Below are 16577 nucleotides of genomic sequence, written 5' to 3'. Positions count from 1 at the left end.
TGATTTAAGTTTCACAACAGGGAATCTTGTCCCAAAGAGCATTTAGAGAGTCTGGGTCGCATGAGGGGTACGCTACAAACAAAAACCAGCGGAGGATTCGGCACAGCTGGAGGCAGAGGTTTGGCCCCCAACAGTTCCCCCCAAAGAGCAGCTCACTTTCGCAGAGCAGGAGCGGGGTTCAAGCGCTTCCCACGCACGCATGCGTACCCTCGGCCTGGGGCTGGCTGCAGGTACCTGTCCGTTACCCCAGGGGCCAATGAGAGGGTCGAACAGGGTCACCTGCTCCACCCGCTACCTTGCGCTTCAGGTTTTTGCCGGCTCGTAGCCGGAGTATCCGCCCAGTTGGAGCCCTAGGCGCGCTCCTGCTGGCGCCACCTGGAGGTGGGACCAAACTCCTCTGCTAAAGATGCCTCGTCAGTCGCTCCCTCTGATCGCAGGAAAACCGCTGAGAACAACTTGGTGAAGAACCCTGAGATTGTTATATTTGTGATACTGACAAGCCAAAGCTCTGCCCTGCACCTTCGTTTTCTCTGAAAAATGGGGCTGTTTGAGGGTCTCAAGTATGGTAGTTTGTAAAAACGCTTTCTAAAGGAAAAAACAGGGTACGCTGAGAGATCGTGGTTCCTCCAAACTCCCGCTTCGGCTATGACTAACAGCTATCTACTTCTAAGTAACTCGTTTCCTTTGTATCCTTATAAACTTCATTTACAGATTTTACTCTCAGGTGTTTAAATGTTCTCTGAACATTGCTCACACCTCAGTTAGCTTGTTTGGTTAAATCTGGTTGTCGTCCAGGGTCCCCCAACTCTTTGGGGCTTGTTTCACCGGGTTGGAGAGGTCCTTTCAGGTCTGTTTTTCCCCTCATTGGATACCTTACTTAAACCAGGATGCTTTGAAACCATCTCTCATTTCCTAGATAGTGAAGGAGAGCAAGGAAGGAGTGGAGAATCTTTCCCTATTACCCTAATACAAATCAAAATGTTAAAGCCAGGACCAAAAAAAATTAAGGCTACTGCCTTTTACAGCCCTCGGCAAATACTTCAGTTCTTGTCCTGAAGGTGGTCACAAGGAAAGGGGTAAATGAATGATCCTCAAAAAGGAAGTACAATAGAAATTTAACCTTGTGACTCTGTAGGCAAAAGCAGTTTACAAGTTAAAGTCCTGAATTCAGTTTAATTGTGAAGGGAATTCATTTATTCGTATTTATAAAGTACAGCGACTTCCTTCACCAAGAATGCCTAAGCTGGACTCTCAGAACCTTCTCAGGGCTAGTGAGAGCAACAGTCCTTGGACTCTGCCATTTAATAGTTGTGTGTGTGACCTTGGCAATTCAACTACCCTCTCTGAGCCTCGGTTTCTTTTGTAGAGTCTAGAAAGAACATAGCTCACAGTGCTGTAAAGTTCCATTTAAATATATAGGTTTAAATTAAGCACTTTGAGGGAAAAGGTTATTTATCCAAGATAAGGTAGTCTACTACCAAGTATGCAATTCATTAATATTTTTGAAATACCTCATCCTGAGAGAGAGTAGTGAATAATAAGGGGATGAAATCAAAGAAATTATCACAACAGAGAAACATGACACCAAGTAAGCAATCTGCTGATAGCCTTTTTTTAAAAATTAGGATATTAACTCAAACTTTGTCTTCAGAAAAAACAATGTGCCAATAAGAGAGTAAGTTGTCGTCCTGAGAGATTTCTAAGATGATTTCTCAGAAGTATCCTGGGAGGTTATGGAGAAACCGGGTCCCCAGTAGGCAGAGTCCATCAGCTTGTGTAAGGCTTTGGGGACCTGAATCACAGAAGGTTCTACAGTCATATAGCATGAAAAGCTGTTCAGCATCTTGGGCTCTTTGGGAGCTAAGTCACAAGGGCCTGAGCTATTATTGTCTTTCAGATTTTTGTCTCCATGAGGCCACTATCCCACACTTGGGAACCACATAGGTATGAGTCATTCTCTGCTACTTAATCCAGCAGCTGACCCTTCAGAACTAAAGATTTAAGTTTACATGTATGACATTAAGGGCTCAAGTACATGGATAAAATATAAAGCCTATGGATACAAAAGATCACCTACCTTTATCAGGTGTATTAGGGTCCCAACAGGAAACCGATGACGTGCTCAAAGTAATGAGGACTATTTTTTAAAAGTGTGGGCAAGGGATAGGTCAGCAACTGGAGACTAGTAACAGCTTTAGGCCTGAAAGGGAAAAGGGAGGTAATGGTTCTCCTGGAAGGAGAGATTGCATTGAGAGGAGCAGTGACCTTTAACCAAATGATACAGCTAGGCCCAGGTGACCCCAAGAGAAGGAACTTGGAAATCAATACACTGATTTCAGATTTTTCTGTCCTCCAAGTCTCCTGCCAGAGATTCCTATTGGGTGATTACAACTGGAAGCCAAAGCACAGGCACTCCATTGATAAAATTCATGCAGGTTAGCCTCCCAGGATAGAGAATAAGATACAGGGAGGAGAAGAATAATCTGGAAGAAAAGAGAAGATATCCATATACTGAGAGATGAATATCCCATCTATTACCTTTGACTCTCCTTGCTCAAATACTGCTGCCAGCAACTTTAAGGAGATACCTCCTAAATTAGTTTTGAAGGAAAATTTACTTTGGAGAATTTACAGGGAAGACTGCTCAGAGAAGTTACTTTTCAGTTTCTTAACTGCAATTTGAGATGAATTAAACTGTCCAAAGCTAGTGATTTAAGACAGTATTCTGATTAAGGGACAAACTTTATAAGAAACTAACACTAATAGTAACTATGTAGAAACTGTAGCTTTAGAAAGTTTGAAACAATTTTTTAAAGCTGAGGGACTCAGCGAAGTCACAACCCGTCCTTTTGTATCTATGTACTGAAAATAATACACGAGTTGTGTATGTTTGCAAGATAGGTATGTTTGTGTGTATGCAAAGTGCCTAGCCCATTGTCAGACATGCAGCAAAAACTTAAAAGCATGGAAGCTCTTGTTATGGTTTATAACACTGGTCTCTCAAACATCACTTTCCTTTACAATAAAAACTTTTAAACTTCAGGAACATTTATAGGAATAGAATGCACACTTTGCTCAAGGGTATAGTCTTTGCTCCCCTATAGTCTTAACTAACTTACACATCTGGCACAAACCCTACACACGTGTAGTTATCACTAGGTTCCTCCCACTTAAGCCTTTTCTTGTACTTTCTACCTACTGATCTTGTTGGATTAGAGGGCTAACTTTCACACAGAGAAAAAAAAAATCTTAGGAAATTTGCCCTAGTTCATGTTTTTTCCTATCATTTAAGAATATTACCTTTCTGAGAACTCTAGGTTCCTCTCTCTTGAATTCCCTTCCAACTTTCCCATATTCCTGATGATTTCTCTCACTAGGATTTTAATTCAAGACTCTTAGTGCTTTGCTTCTCAAGGTTCAAGTCTGCTCTTTTTCTTTCAGCAAAGACCATATGTGCAATTATGAAGGATCTTCCAGATGTACCTTTTAATTAATTGTACAAGTATTTGTTGACTATATACATTTACCAAAAAGCAGTTATCTACATGCATCCTAGTACATGTTAGGTGTTCAATTTCTTACACAGTGGCTTTGGGAACTTCCCTGAAGATTCTAGTTGTTGAACACAGATGCTTGTATGTCCTTGACTTTAGTATTACCCTTCTTGATTTAAGAAAGGCATCTTTATTGCCAATGGAGCAGCTTTTGAGAACACTATACCCTAAATAGGGGCACCCATCACTCCAGCCAGATGGGTCTATTCAACCCTGGCTATCAATGGGGTTTATGCCACACCAAACTGCTACTTGAATTAACTTAATAAATGTGTGCTGAGTTGGACTGAGAGAGCAATAAGCACCTTATCAACTAAGAATAGCTGAGAAGTCAGCAAAGCAAAACCATTATTTCTAAGCCTCCGTAAGTCTGATGTTTCCCCCCCTCCCCCTTTATCTCAGCATTGACTTTACTCAACGCATAGAATTATTTCCTTCAGCTACTGTTTTCCTCTCTTGGGAGGGGATTTGAGGATGAGAAAAGGGAAGTTGCAAATTTTTTTTTAATAAGGTATCATTGATGTACACTCTTATGAAGGTTTCACAAGAAAAACAATGTGGCTATTACATTCACCCTTATTATTGAGTTCCCCCCATACCCCACTGCAGTCACTGTCCATCAGTGGAGTAAGATGCCACAGAGTCCCTACTTATCTTCACTGTGCTACACTGTCTTCCCCGTGACCCCCACACAAACCATGTGCACCAATCATGATCCCATAATCCTCTTCTCCCTCCCTTCCCACCCACTGTACCCCACTCCACCCCTTTGGTAACCACTAGTCCCTTCTTGGAGTCTGTGAATCTGCTGCTATTTTGTTCCTTCAGTTTTGGGGAAGCTGTAAATTCAAAAAGTCAGTCAAGCTCTCTCCATTTTCACTTCAGTTCTTACCTCAACTTGCTTTTGCTTGTTAAGGATACCACGTAAGGAGTAGCTAGATAAGGAAAACGCAGAGAATGTGAATGGGTTAGACAGATCCCAACAGGAGAAAGAAGCACCACCCCTCGTATCCCCAAACATCCTCCCCCTGCTCTGCCCTCATTAGCTCAGTCAGACAGGGGAAAACTTGCCATTGAGGTTTATCTGTGAGCAGAGTAGATACAATTTTTGCCAGGGAGATGGGAAAAATTTCAGTGACACTCTGAATGTTAAGACTTTGACATTTTATTAAGAAACATCTTTATCTTAAATGATAGTACAAAAATTTTATATAAAGATCTGTATATGTGGATACACATACAAATGCTCACCCACACACACATACACACAAATTCGCTCATCAGAACCAAATCCTGTTTTATTAAAATCCAAATAAAAAAGAGAAGTGTATTTAAGTTTTCCTAAAACACACTGAATGTAAAGCTGTCAAGCAACCTGAAAAACTGAGGACATTCTTAGAAGAATCTAGGTGCCTCACCCTTTCACATTCTCTCCCCCACCAACACAAATGGCCTTAGCATAAGGACGGTCCACAGGGCAAAGCCAGAGAAGGGAGCTGCTATCATTATTGCTGATAGAGCGAGATGCCTGAAACCAACTAGGAAGCACAGGATATAGGGTGAGACATAGACTGATTCTCAGAAACAAAACACTTCAGAATAAATAGAAAATATATAGTAGGGAAGGAGGAGAGTGGAAAGAGGAAAAAGAGGGCCCATATATCAGAAATGACCTACTAATTAAATCTCTTAATGCCTGGCAAAGATGCAATGAGATAAGAACAATGGGGTCACAGAAGCAGAAGTAAGTTAGAGAGGAAAGGGGAGGAGAGAGAGAAGGAATCACCGTTTCCTGCCATTAACAAGCCAAATGCTACTGTAAAGTCAAGGAAGGTCACCCTAACCCCTAGTTCCAGAGAGGCAAAAAGGCAAAAAAAAAAAAAAAGGTCAGCAGCAGAGGCTCAAAGCTGCTTAATTTGAGTTACCATTAACATCCTTCTTGCTCCTAGTCTCTTGTTAAATATATTGGCATAGGAAATAGAGTGCTAACTCAGAAGGGAAAAATATTCATCACATAAAATGGAAACAGATATAAGAGCCTAGAGCAGAATATAGGTGGTCTTGACATGTATTCCATTCTAAAGCTCCTTTATTGGGCATACAGAAATGTCTGCACAAGGAATAGAGAATAGAGGCCATTCTCCAATAAATTTGGACAAAAACTGGTATTAAATTTCTCAATATTAAACTTATGGGAAGAGTTCACTATATGTCTCAAATCTTCTAGCTCTGGAGGTCCATAATGTTGTGAGTTAGGAGAGTGCCACACAAACTTTCTAAAAATGATAATTTCTCAAAAGTATGAGATTTATAAACTGAGAAAGTAGATGCATAGAATGTCTGCTCCTTTATGATGGCCCTTTATCTAGAGTTGATTTCTTGTTCAGAGGTGTAAGAAATTTTACAAGTGCCAGTCAAAATAGCTGCCATAGGAGTGGAAGGAGGCTTGCTCTATGGAAGGGCAGCTGCATCTCTATCCACCACTGCTCTAACCTTTCAGCTTACATGGTGTCATCATACTGTGTGCTTAACAAATCTCTGTAATGCCAGGTACTGGTTCTCCCTGGGGCCTCACTCCTCAGGTTTCTCATTATTGCCTATTAGAGCACACCTCTCAGAAAAGGGCCAAATGATGCCTTTTCTTCCTTAGCTCCTTTAGTGAATCCAAATAAATCCTCTCTAATGTGTTTAATAAAATAAAAATATTTCCAGGTTACACTAGGTACTTTTAAAGTTGAACCTCAAATAAACAAAGAGAAAAGGAAAATCTGTATGTATTTACACACATACACACTAATATACACCCAGGAAGGGGGTATTAAAAATGCTCTAGTCACACAATACCTAAATCAACTGGAGAGCCCTCTGGTAAATTCATTTCTTCTATATTAATATAAAAAAAGTTATTTTGTATGCCATAAATTTCTAACATTATCGAGCAGACACAAACATTTTAAGAATGTAATGGTAAGGATGAAGATGGAGGAAAGGCAAAACAAAAAACAAAACACAGATTTGACACAAAAAATAACATCTTTTCAGTCACTGAATTCAAAATATAGAAAACATAAAGCCAAGTTCTCCCAATACTTCAATTAAGAGACCTCAACTCTAGTATAATTAAGAGATCCCACAGAGGTAGTGATAGGAAGGAAATTTACAATTATACATTTATAAGTAATTTCCCTGAAGCCAGGAACAAGACAGAAATATTAAGATTTCTTTCTTTCTCTTTTCTGGGGGGTGGGGGGCAAAAGCTTAAGACTAAAATACAAATACAGAGTCTACAATTCCTATATTGATATACTGATATTGTTAAAGCAGCTTTATTTGAAACTAGGCAATCATCCTAGGCTCCAGGTTTGCTCAAGGTACTGCTAAAATACCAACTCTGAACCACTTACTGTTGATTCTGTGTAATACAATCTAGCCAATAAGCCAGTTGGAATCCCCTAACCCAGAAGATCCAGCAACATTTCCCGAAATTCCATTCTGCTCTCCCTAACCTAACCTTTCCTTTAACTCCCTATCTCAGAGACCCCATTATCAAAAATGACTTGAGCTATGTTAGATATTTTTTTTGGGTGGGAATGATAGTCTCCTGCAGAAAGAGAATAATAAGAACCTCTAAACAGTTCCCCAAACAGTAGGAACTCTGTATGCTCAGAAGGGAATGTTGGGTAGAAACTCCATGTCCCCAAACAGAAACTATCCCAGACAGTGAGGTATTTGGGCCTGGATATCTTCTGCAGAGTTAACCTCTACCCATTTAACAGGAAAGAGGGGGAAAAAAACAAATTAAAATTGGTATGTAGGAACATAACCAGGATTGATACATAAGAACTGATATATAAAAACATACAAAGAACATAAGCAAAACACATCTAAAATGACACTTGGTCCCTCCATAGTTAAGCTAAGGCTCTGAAATAACACACAATAGCAGCTTTTCATTAGCACTTGATTCACAAAGGGACCTAAAAAGAGAAAAACAACAGAACAGAAACAAGATGATTTGACATCAGAAACCATAATTTGACCCTCATCCTTACCTAGGCTCCTTCACTGCATTTCTCTGTCATCTCCAACAGCCCAGAGTAATCTCTGATCATCTGCTCATCAGTACTCAAGTCCATGGAGAAAACTTAGCTAAGGTGGCTGATAGCCAAGATTAATTTCAAAGAACTGATATTTTTACCTAGAGGCCTCTAATAGACAATTCCACTTGTTAAATTTGGTTTGGGGAGTTAGGTTTTCAGTATATTTTGAGTCCCAAATGATTCTATAACTCTGGAAAACTGCAGCAAATTACTTCGCTAATCAAGGTAAAAAGAACCATGTTAACCGTCAAGTTTTATTCCAAATTAAAAATGTTTTCCCCATGATCGCTAATTGAGAAAACCATATTCTAAACAGTCATTCAAATGTTTACTTGGCACATCTCCCTCTGGTTTCTTCTTCTAATTTACAACAAAGCAAGCAAGCAAGTCTAGAATGACGAGAACCCAATTTCAAAGGCGATAACCTCTGTGATGTTACCTATCCACAACCGCTTTCTATCCATATTCTCCTTTTTTTGAAAAAACTCCAAGCTGGAGTTTTGCAAAGAAAATCCAGCAATGAAACACTTTCCACAAGTGCTTAGCCACAGGGAGCAGGAATAATGGGAGAGAAAGGGTGTAAGGGAGGTGAAGTATCTGGCCAGAATCTTTGGTTCCTTACTTTATGGCGCTGATAATTCTTACTCCCTTTGCCAACACACACTGAACACCTAAAAGGCACAAAAGCTCTGCTCAGGCCTGACTTAAGGAAACAGGGCAATTCAGTCATCCCATATCATATGGACACAGAACTACACAACATCCTCAGCATTCATTTCTCCTCCCTTCTTTTTTTTTTGCATATAAAAGTAAACCATGTAGGCTCCACAGAAAGGACACACTTAGAAAACTCAGCAAAATTTTGGTATTAAAGTTTGGTATTATATAAATAAATGTTTGGAAGCAAGTTGTTCTAATAACAGAATATTCTCCTGATTACAATTTTATAAAATTCAGCCATAGCAAAGTTTGTATTTCAAGACCAGATTGTTTTATAACCCTGCAAGCCTCTTTTTGACCATGTTCCAATGTTGTGGAAACACAGTATGGAGGATTTTGGGTTTACATACACTTCTCCCACATGAACGAAAGTTTTCTTTCCCTTCCAGTTTTTAAAAATTCTGTCAGTTTCTCAAACTGGCATTAGAGCTCTGGACACATGGAAGCAAATTTAGTCAAGACAGCCACAAATTTCTTTTCATTGAAACTCACTCAGGATAGTGGGGAGTGCCTGTTCCTTTGCAAGTGGAATACATTCCTTTCTCTTCCCAGAAGTTTGCTTCTAACCCCCTCCTAATTAATTTTCTTCTCTAACAGGTTCATATATCTGAGGAAAATTTTCAGGTCACTTAATGGTACAATTATTAACGTCTCTGGGTGTCTGTATTAGGAATGTTATCCTAAAATCTTTTTATATAAAGTTAGTTATTTAAAAAACCATCAACCCACAACATCAGCATTCTTTAACCCCTATGCTTAAAGCAATGATGTGAGCTGAGAAATTTGGTCCTTCTTTTGGTTCCTCAGAAGAAGTGTTCCCTAAATTTGGCTTTGAATTTTCCAGTTGCATAGAGAGCCTTCCTGAGCCCAACCATAATACCCTGCTATAGTTTTCTTCTTAAGAACAGTCTTAATTTTTATATAATGTTTGTCCTCTGTATTTTCTTTTAAAAAGAGAAAAAAAGATGGACACAGTACAAGTTGTAGCCCTTGCACATTAAGATGGAACAGTTTCCACAGCAACTCCAGTATGAGACTCTGTGGTCTCTCCTGCCTCAGTCACTTCCATCTCTCTCTCTTCTATCTCCTCCTCTGTGACTACTACAGCATCTACCTCAGCCACCTCTTCAACCACGGTGAAATCAACTCCTTTGGGCTGTTGTTGGGCCATGGCCTCCAGCTTTAGGTGGTACTGTTCTGCCTCCTGCTCTTTCTTTAGGAGCTGGTGTTGGTATTCCTGTGCTCTTCGACTGGCCTCCTGGAGCTGCTGCTGTAATAGCTCTCTTTCAGTGCCCTCCTGTAAAAGTAAACCATGTCACCACCAGGTAAGAATTCCTTATCACAGATTATCTAGAAAGTAAATGAAAAGATAAAGAAGGGTTCAGGCCTTAAAAGTCACATATAGCTTTTGATTCTCCTTTCTCTTCTACCACTGCTAAAAACAATACCTTGCTTTCCTCCATACTATTTGTCATTTCTTCTATTCTTGGTTTTTTAGTCAGTGGCAACTTCTCTGCTTCTTCTTCAATTATAGTCTCCTCTGCAACTTGACCAGCAGGTACAGTTAGAACTACAAGCCAAAGGACACCAATTGGAGGTGATGAATACATAGTAAAACATTAAGAGGTTTTGCTTGCTTTAAATTAGAAAATGAACTGAAATACATTCTCTGATATCTTATTGTTCATATCTCTTTGGATTTTTCAGTCAAAAGGTAAGGCATGGCTCTTCAGAGAGAAAGAGAGAGGATTAGAGAGGCCAGCAGAAGGCCATAGGAAGAAAGGGTAAAGATTTTTAGGTTTTGTAAGCCACATAATTAAGACCCAGGTCTGATGCTTTTACAGAAAGATATCTGACTCTAGGTCAGAAGCTATGACCAATTAGCCTACAATTCTGTGGGGATAACTTGCTAAAGAAGACCCGGTATCTTTAAGACTTTTGAGAAGCATCTCATGAAAGCAGTTTGCTATTAACTGTACCTAATTCAATCATTTATCTGCTCATAAATGAGAAAAGGGCCAACACAGATGCACAAATACCCACATGCACATACTATACATCTGCCAGAATGACTAAATTAAAAAAAAATAGAAATAATATCAAATGCTGCCAAGGACGTGGAGAAACTAAATTATTCATAAATTGCTGGTGGGAATGTAAAATTGTAGTTATGCTGGAGGACTGTGTTTGGCAGTTTCCTACAAAACTAAACATGCACTTACTACATGACCCAGCAATTGCACTTCTGGGCATTTATCCCAGAGAACTGAAAATATATGTTCCCATAAAACCTGAACATGATTGATCATAATAGTTTTATTCATAGATAGCCAAAAACTGAAAACAACTTAAATGTCCTTCAATGGCTGAACAGTTAAACAAACTGTGGTACATCCATACCACGGAATAATACTCAGCAATAAAGAGTAAACTATTGATTCAAATATGAACTTGGATGGATCTTAAGGAAACTATGCTGAGAGGAAAACAGCCCATCTCGAAAGTTTACATACTGTACGATCCCATTTATATAACCTTCTTGAAATGACAAAAGGGTAGAGACAGAGAGTAGTTGCCAGGAATTAGGAATGGGGTGGGAAGGAAGGTAGCTACGGATATGAATAGCACGAGGGAGCCCTATGATGGAACTATTCTGTATCTTGAGTGTGTTAGTGCTTACACAAATATACATATATATTAATTTGCATTAAGTACATGCACATACATATTAAAATACAAAACTGTAAAGATCTCAGTAAGGTTAGTAGATTGTATCCATGTCAATTTCCTATCTGTGATATTATACTATAGTTATGTAAAATTACCATATGGGGGGAACTGGGTTTTGATACATGATGGGATCTCTATTATTTCTTACAACTGTATATGAATCTACAATTAACTTAAAATGAAACATTAAGAATCATATTTAGGTTTTAGAATGTGTTATGACTTTTATTTAATACAGAAAATTTGTCTAGTTATTTGGTTTCATTAATTTAAAAATTAGCTGTATTCCCTGATGGTAGTGGAAAGCAGTTCAGATATCTGTTAAGTGGAAATTTAGTTGATTTAAAATTTCCTACAGATAATTCACAAAATCTAAGCTTTCCTTCTTTGGACCTGGTTTAACACATTTATGAAAAGTAGTGAAGTTCATCTAGGCAAAATCTCAAGCTTTAAATTTTTTTTCTTCAAAACAACTCTGCTCTCTTTTATTTAGCTCCATTATAAAGCAGAGTCTCTCCCCCATCCAATGAGCCCCCAATGTATTTGTTTTGATATTCACAAAAACATCAGTAGTATATTTCCAAATAAACTAATAAGAATTTATGATACCAACGCTTGAATTATAAAGGTTTAATTCCTACTCTCCCTTCCCATGCTGCAAAAATCTATCAATCAATTCAAATAATCTGAAAATTGTAAAGTCCCCATGATTATTTAGGTCAAGTCAAAATTTTGGTGACACAAAGGTAATTATACCAACCCTCCTTTCAAACTTTTCAAGAACTGAAGCTGCAATGATAAGTTTCTTTCTCCTCTCAAAAATTTACTCATGTATTTTTTGAATAATACATCCACATGGTTCACAAAAATTAAAAACTATAAAAGTATATATAGTAAAAAGCCTCCCATCCATCCCCAGCCCCCAAGGTCCCCTCCTAGAAAGCAACCAATGTTATCAATGTTATTCTTGAATGTTATTCCACAGATGGTCTATGAAGTCAATGAATATGTTAGCAAATATACATATAATTCCCCTTATTTAAAAATACAAATGTAGCAAATGCTACACATTGTCCTGCATCTTGCTCTTGTCACTGAACAATATATTTTGGAGATCAGACCATATTGGTATATAAGGAATTTCTTCATTGTTTCTAAGAGCTGCATAGTATTCTATTGCATGGGTGCACCAAACTTTATTTATCCAGTTCCTTACTGACATATACTTAGGTTCTTTTTGATCTTTGATGATTAAATACTGCTGTAATTAATAATTTCATATATATGTCATTTCTGTGTGAATATAAATTAACAGAAAAAGAACTTTTTAGCCAAAAGCTACGTGTATCTTTAATACTGATAGATATTACCAATTTGCTCTTTAAAGGATACATTTACACTCTCACCAGAGATTTATAAGAGTACCTGTTTCCCCACACCCTTGACAGCACAGTGTTATACTGGTATCTCAGTGTAGTATTTATTTGCATTTTTCTTGTTATATATGAAGTAGGTTGACAATATTTCCCTATTTCTAAGAACCATCTGTATCTTCTTTTCTGTGAACTACTGGTTCATATTATTTGCACTTTTTTCCTACCAGCTTATTGGTTTTTACTAAAAAATTTTATATGTATTAGGGAATTAGCTTTTGCCAGCCTAATTTCTTTTTCATTTTCAGAGCTTCTTTATCCCATCTGACATTCGTCATTCTCCCATTCTCATTGCCTGTCTTAATGCCTCATTTTTAGAGGAGTGTTGAGTGTCTAAATTTTAATAAACAACTGTCTAAATGGAATAACTCACCTTGCTGTCCATCTTGCATAGTTACAATAAATGGCTGACCAATGCCTCCAGTAGGGATTGCAGTTTGGATATTACCCAGAGGGACTCCATCAGTCACTATGGTGATGACCCTCTGGCCTCCACTCCCCACCACTTGCTGGACTGATGAGTCAACAAAATTTCCTTCTATGATTTCCTCTGAATTAACTGGAGAAGAAAAAATTTAAAATTTCAGCTTTTTAAAATATAGGAGTTTAGCAATCTCAGTCTCCTTGAAATTGATAATACCAGGGATAGGAAAACTTGAAAATGTTAGATTCAACAGTTCACAAAAGCAAGCTCTTGTGAAAAATGCTAAGTCAGAGGAGAAAAGAAAACACAAATGCATTAGAACAGTATTTTCTAAAATGTCTTAATTGAAATATTAATAGTTTTCATTAAAGATGGTTCTATGTACAAATACACTTTCACAATGTTGGTTTAATATGCTTAAATATTTTTGTTTGTTTCTTTTGTAGAAAGTTTTAGAGGACTCAATAGCCTAATCAGCATTCTGATTCTCCATTAGGAGATAAGGTATACTGACTTTCTCCAGTATATTTGAGCATGGAACCCGTGTTTTCAGGAAGCATCCTGAAAGTCTAACTAAACATATAGATCTTGGAAAAGTAATTATATACTGAAGTAAATGATCTATTTCTATGGGAAAATGGAGGCACTATTAAAGAGGTCAAAGCACTGAAGAAACGGTAGGAGTCTTTTCTCATCTGACAGGTAAACAATAGTATAAATAGCAACTAACACTATTTACTATGTGCCAGATACACCCTTCTAAGTGCTTTACATGTAGTATGTTGGAACAAGATTTTCAGCTTGGTTAGTCAATATCCCCAAGTAACTATTAGGGAAAACAGTTCCCACCATTATGGAATTTCTCTATCTAAAGAGTTACAAGTAGAACTTTGCAATAAGTGGACTATGGACTATCCATATGAGACACATCAGGTGGTTCAATGGAAACAGGACATTCACATCTCTTAGAAACAAACAACAGTTAAATATTACAACTGAGGGGGGAGGATTAAAGATTGCAGCGTGAGAGGTGAGATAGAGGCTTCTTCCTAAAACTCATATAATATGAAAATACAATTAATACAACTAATCCTGAGAGAACAACAGGAAAGAGGACTGCACCAGACTGCATACACCTGGAGAAAAGAGCAGACCTCACAGAACAGGGTAATGTACCAAAGCTGTGGCCTAGAGGGACACAAGCCCCTCCCCCACCCCAGCTCACCAGTGGGAGGAAGAGAAACTGAGCAGGGAGGGAGTGGAGGCCTGGGACTGCTGAATACCTAACTCAGGAGATCTGCTCTGGGAGTACAAACCTACATTTCATGGTGCCTGCATGGTACTTTCATGATTAGAGGGTTGGAAAGCTAAAATAGCCAGAATTCCTGGAGAGACTGAGATTGCAGCCACTTGTGGAAAGCAGGGATGGAAGTAAGAAAGGTGGGCAGTCTGAGAGACTTCCTAACAAGGAAGCCCTTAGCAAGAGGGCTGCTAAAGGGGCAAGGTTTTCACAGAGCCTACTGCTCAGGAGAAAAGACAGGTAGACAAAATTGTCTGGGTGCACTCTGCCCAGCAGGTTGAGAGCTTTCACGATCCTCAGGTGCTCCAGCTCCCTGGCTGGCAACACAGCTCCAAGGACCCCTTCCATGATACGCAGCCTACTGTGCCTTTCTCCAGGCCAACCCCACCTGGCTCACAAACCAGCAAACCCTACCAGGGCATTAGGACAGCCAGAGGGAAGATCTGTCTACAACAATGACAAACGCAAAGCATAGAGGCTTATACTTGTGTGCTCAGCCCACTGGTTCTGGCAGTGGAGACAGGCATAGCAGCTGGGAAGCAGAAAACAGCTCTTTCCTCCCTCCAGGCACCAATACCACTCTGCTGCGACCCCTGACATTGCTTCAGGGGCTGAGCAGCTCCAGAGAGTAGAGATTCTGGACACTAGATGGCGCCATATACAAATATGAAATGCCAAAGGAACCTGGTTCAAAGTAAAATTATTAATACAACTACTGAGAAAGATTTAAATGACATCAACCTCATGAATCTTCCTGAAAGGGAGTTCAAAATAAAAATCATTAACATGCTCATGGAGGTACAGAAAGATATTCAAGAACTCAGGAACTAATTCTGGTCAGAGATCCAATGGTTGAAGAGCACAATGGAGGGTATTAAAAGCTTATTAGATATGGTGGAGGAGACGATAAATGAAAGAGAAACTAGAGAAGAGGAATACAAAGAAGCTGAGGCACAGAGAGAAAAAAGGATCTCTAAGACTGAAAGAATATTGAGAGAACTGTGTGACCAATCCAAATGGAACAATATTCACATTATAGGGGTGCCTGAAGAAGAAGAAAGAGGGGGTAGAAAGTGTCTCTGAGGAGGTAATTGCTGAAAACTTCCCCAATCTGGGGAAGGTGATAGTCTCTCAGGTCATGGAGATCCACAGATCTCCCAACACAAGGGACCCAAGGAAGACAACACTAAGACATATAGTAATTAAAATGGCAAAGATCAAGGATAAGAACAGAATACTAAATGCAGCCAGACAGAGAAATAAGATCACATACAAAGGAAAGCCCATCAGGCTATCATCAGACTTCTCAGCAGCAACCTTACAGGCCAGAAGGGAGTGGCATGATGTATTTAATGCAATGAAGCAGAAGGGCCTTGAACCAAGATTAGTTTATCTGGCAAGATTATCATTTAAATTTGAAGGAAGGATTAAACAATTTCCAGATAAGCAAAAGCTAAGAGAATTTACCTCCCACAAACCATCTCTACAGTGTATTTTGGAGGGGCTGCTATAGATGGAAGTGTTCTAAGCTTTAATAGCTGTCACCAGAGGTAACAAAACCACAGTAAATAAAGTAGAACAGCTAATTACTATCAAATGCAAAATTAAATTAACTATCCCCAAAGTCAATCAAGGAATAGACAAAGAGTACAGAATATGATACCTAATATATAAAGAATGGAAGAAGAAGAAAAAGGAGGAGAAAAAAAAAGAACCTTTAGATTGTGTTTGTAATAGCATATTAAGTGAGTTAAGTTAGACTCTTAGAGAGTAAGGAAGTTAACCTTGATCCTTTGGTAACCACGAATCTAAAGCCTGCAATGGCAATAAGTACATACCTATTGATAATCACCCTAAATGTAAATTGACTGAATGCACCAATCAAAAAACAAAGAGTCACTGAATGGATAAAAAAACAAGACCCATCTATATGCTGCCTACAAGAGACTCACTTCAAACCCAAAGACATACACAGACTAAAAGTGAAGGGATGGAGAAAGATATTTCATGCAACTAACAGGGAGAAAAAAGGAGGAGTTGCAGTACTTGTATCAGACAAAATAGACTTCAAAACGAAATTCACAAGACACAAAGAAGGAAATTACATAATGATAAAGGGGCTATCCAACAAGAAGATATAACCGTTATAAATATCTATGCACCCAACACAGAGGCACCTATATATGTCAAACAAATACTAACAGAATTAAAAGGGGGAATAGAATGCAATGCAGTCATTCCAGGAGACTACAGCATTTCACTCACTCTGAAGGATAGATCAACCAGAAAGAAAATAAGTAAGGAGACAGAGGCACT

General features: G+C 38.7%; 1 protein-coding gene across 7 annotated transcripts in view; it reads right to left on the bottom strand.

Annotated features, from left to right (window-relative positions):
- Positions 1-989: 989 nt before the first annotated feature.
- The window catches only part of GABPB2 (GA binding protein transcription factor subunit beta 2), a 37828-nt gene continuing 22240 nt past the window's right edge, over positions 990-16577 (bottom strand). For 3 of the 7 annotated variants that reach the window (XM_036905194.2, XM_057500717.1, XM_036905200.2), the window contains 3 exons: positions 12911-13096; positions 9823-9944; positions 4702-9671 (listed from right to left, as the gene is read on the bottom strand). In XM_036905194.2, coding sequence (XP_036761089.2) covers positions 9372-9671; positions 9823-9944; positions 12911-13096 — 608 coding nt within the window. In that variant the 3' untranslated portion in view covers positions 4702-9371. Of the gene's footprint in view, positions 1793-4319; positions 4490-4701; positions 9672-9822; positions 9945-12910; positions 13097-16577 lie in introns of those variants that run through there. The other 4 variants (XM_036905198.2, XM_036905199.2, XM_057500716.1 and 1 more) reach the window with 3 other exon arrangements.

Source organism: Manis pentadactyla, chromosome 4 (assembly GCF_030020395.1).
Source record: "Manis pentadactyla isolate mManPen7 chromosome 4, mManPen7.hap1, whole genome shotgun sequence".
Lineage (NCBI taxonomy): Eukaryota > Metazoa > Chordata > Mammalia > Pholidota > Manidae > Manis > Manis pentadactyla.
The sequence above is the reverse complement of the archived record's forward strand: the minus strand, read 5'-3'. Positions and strand labels throughout refer to the sequence as shown.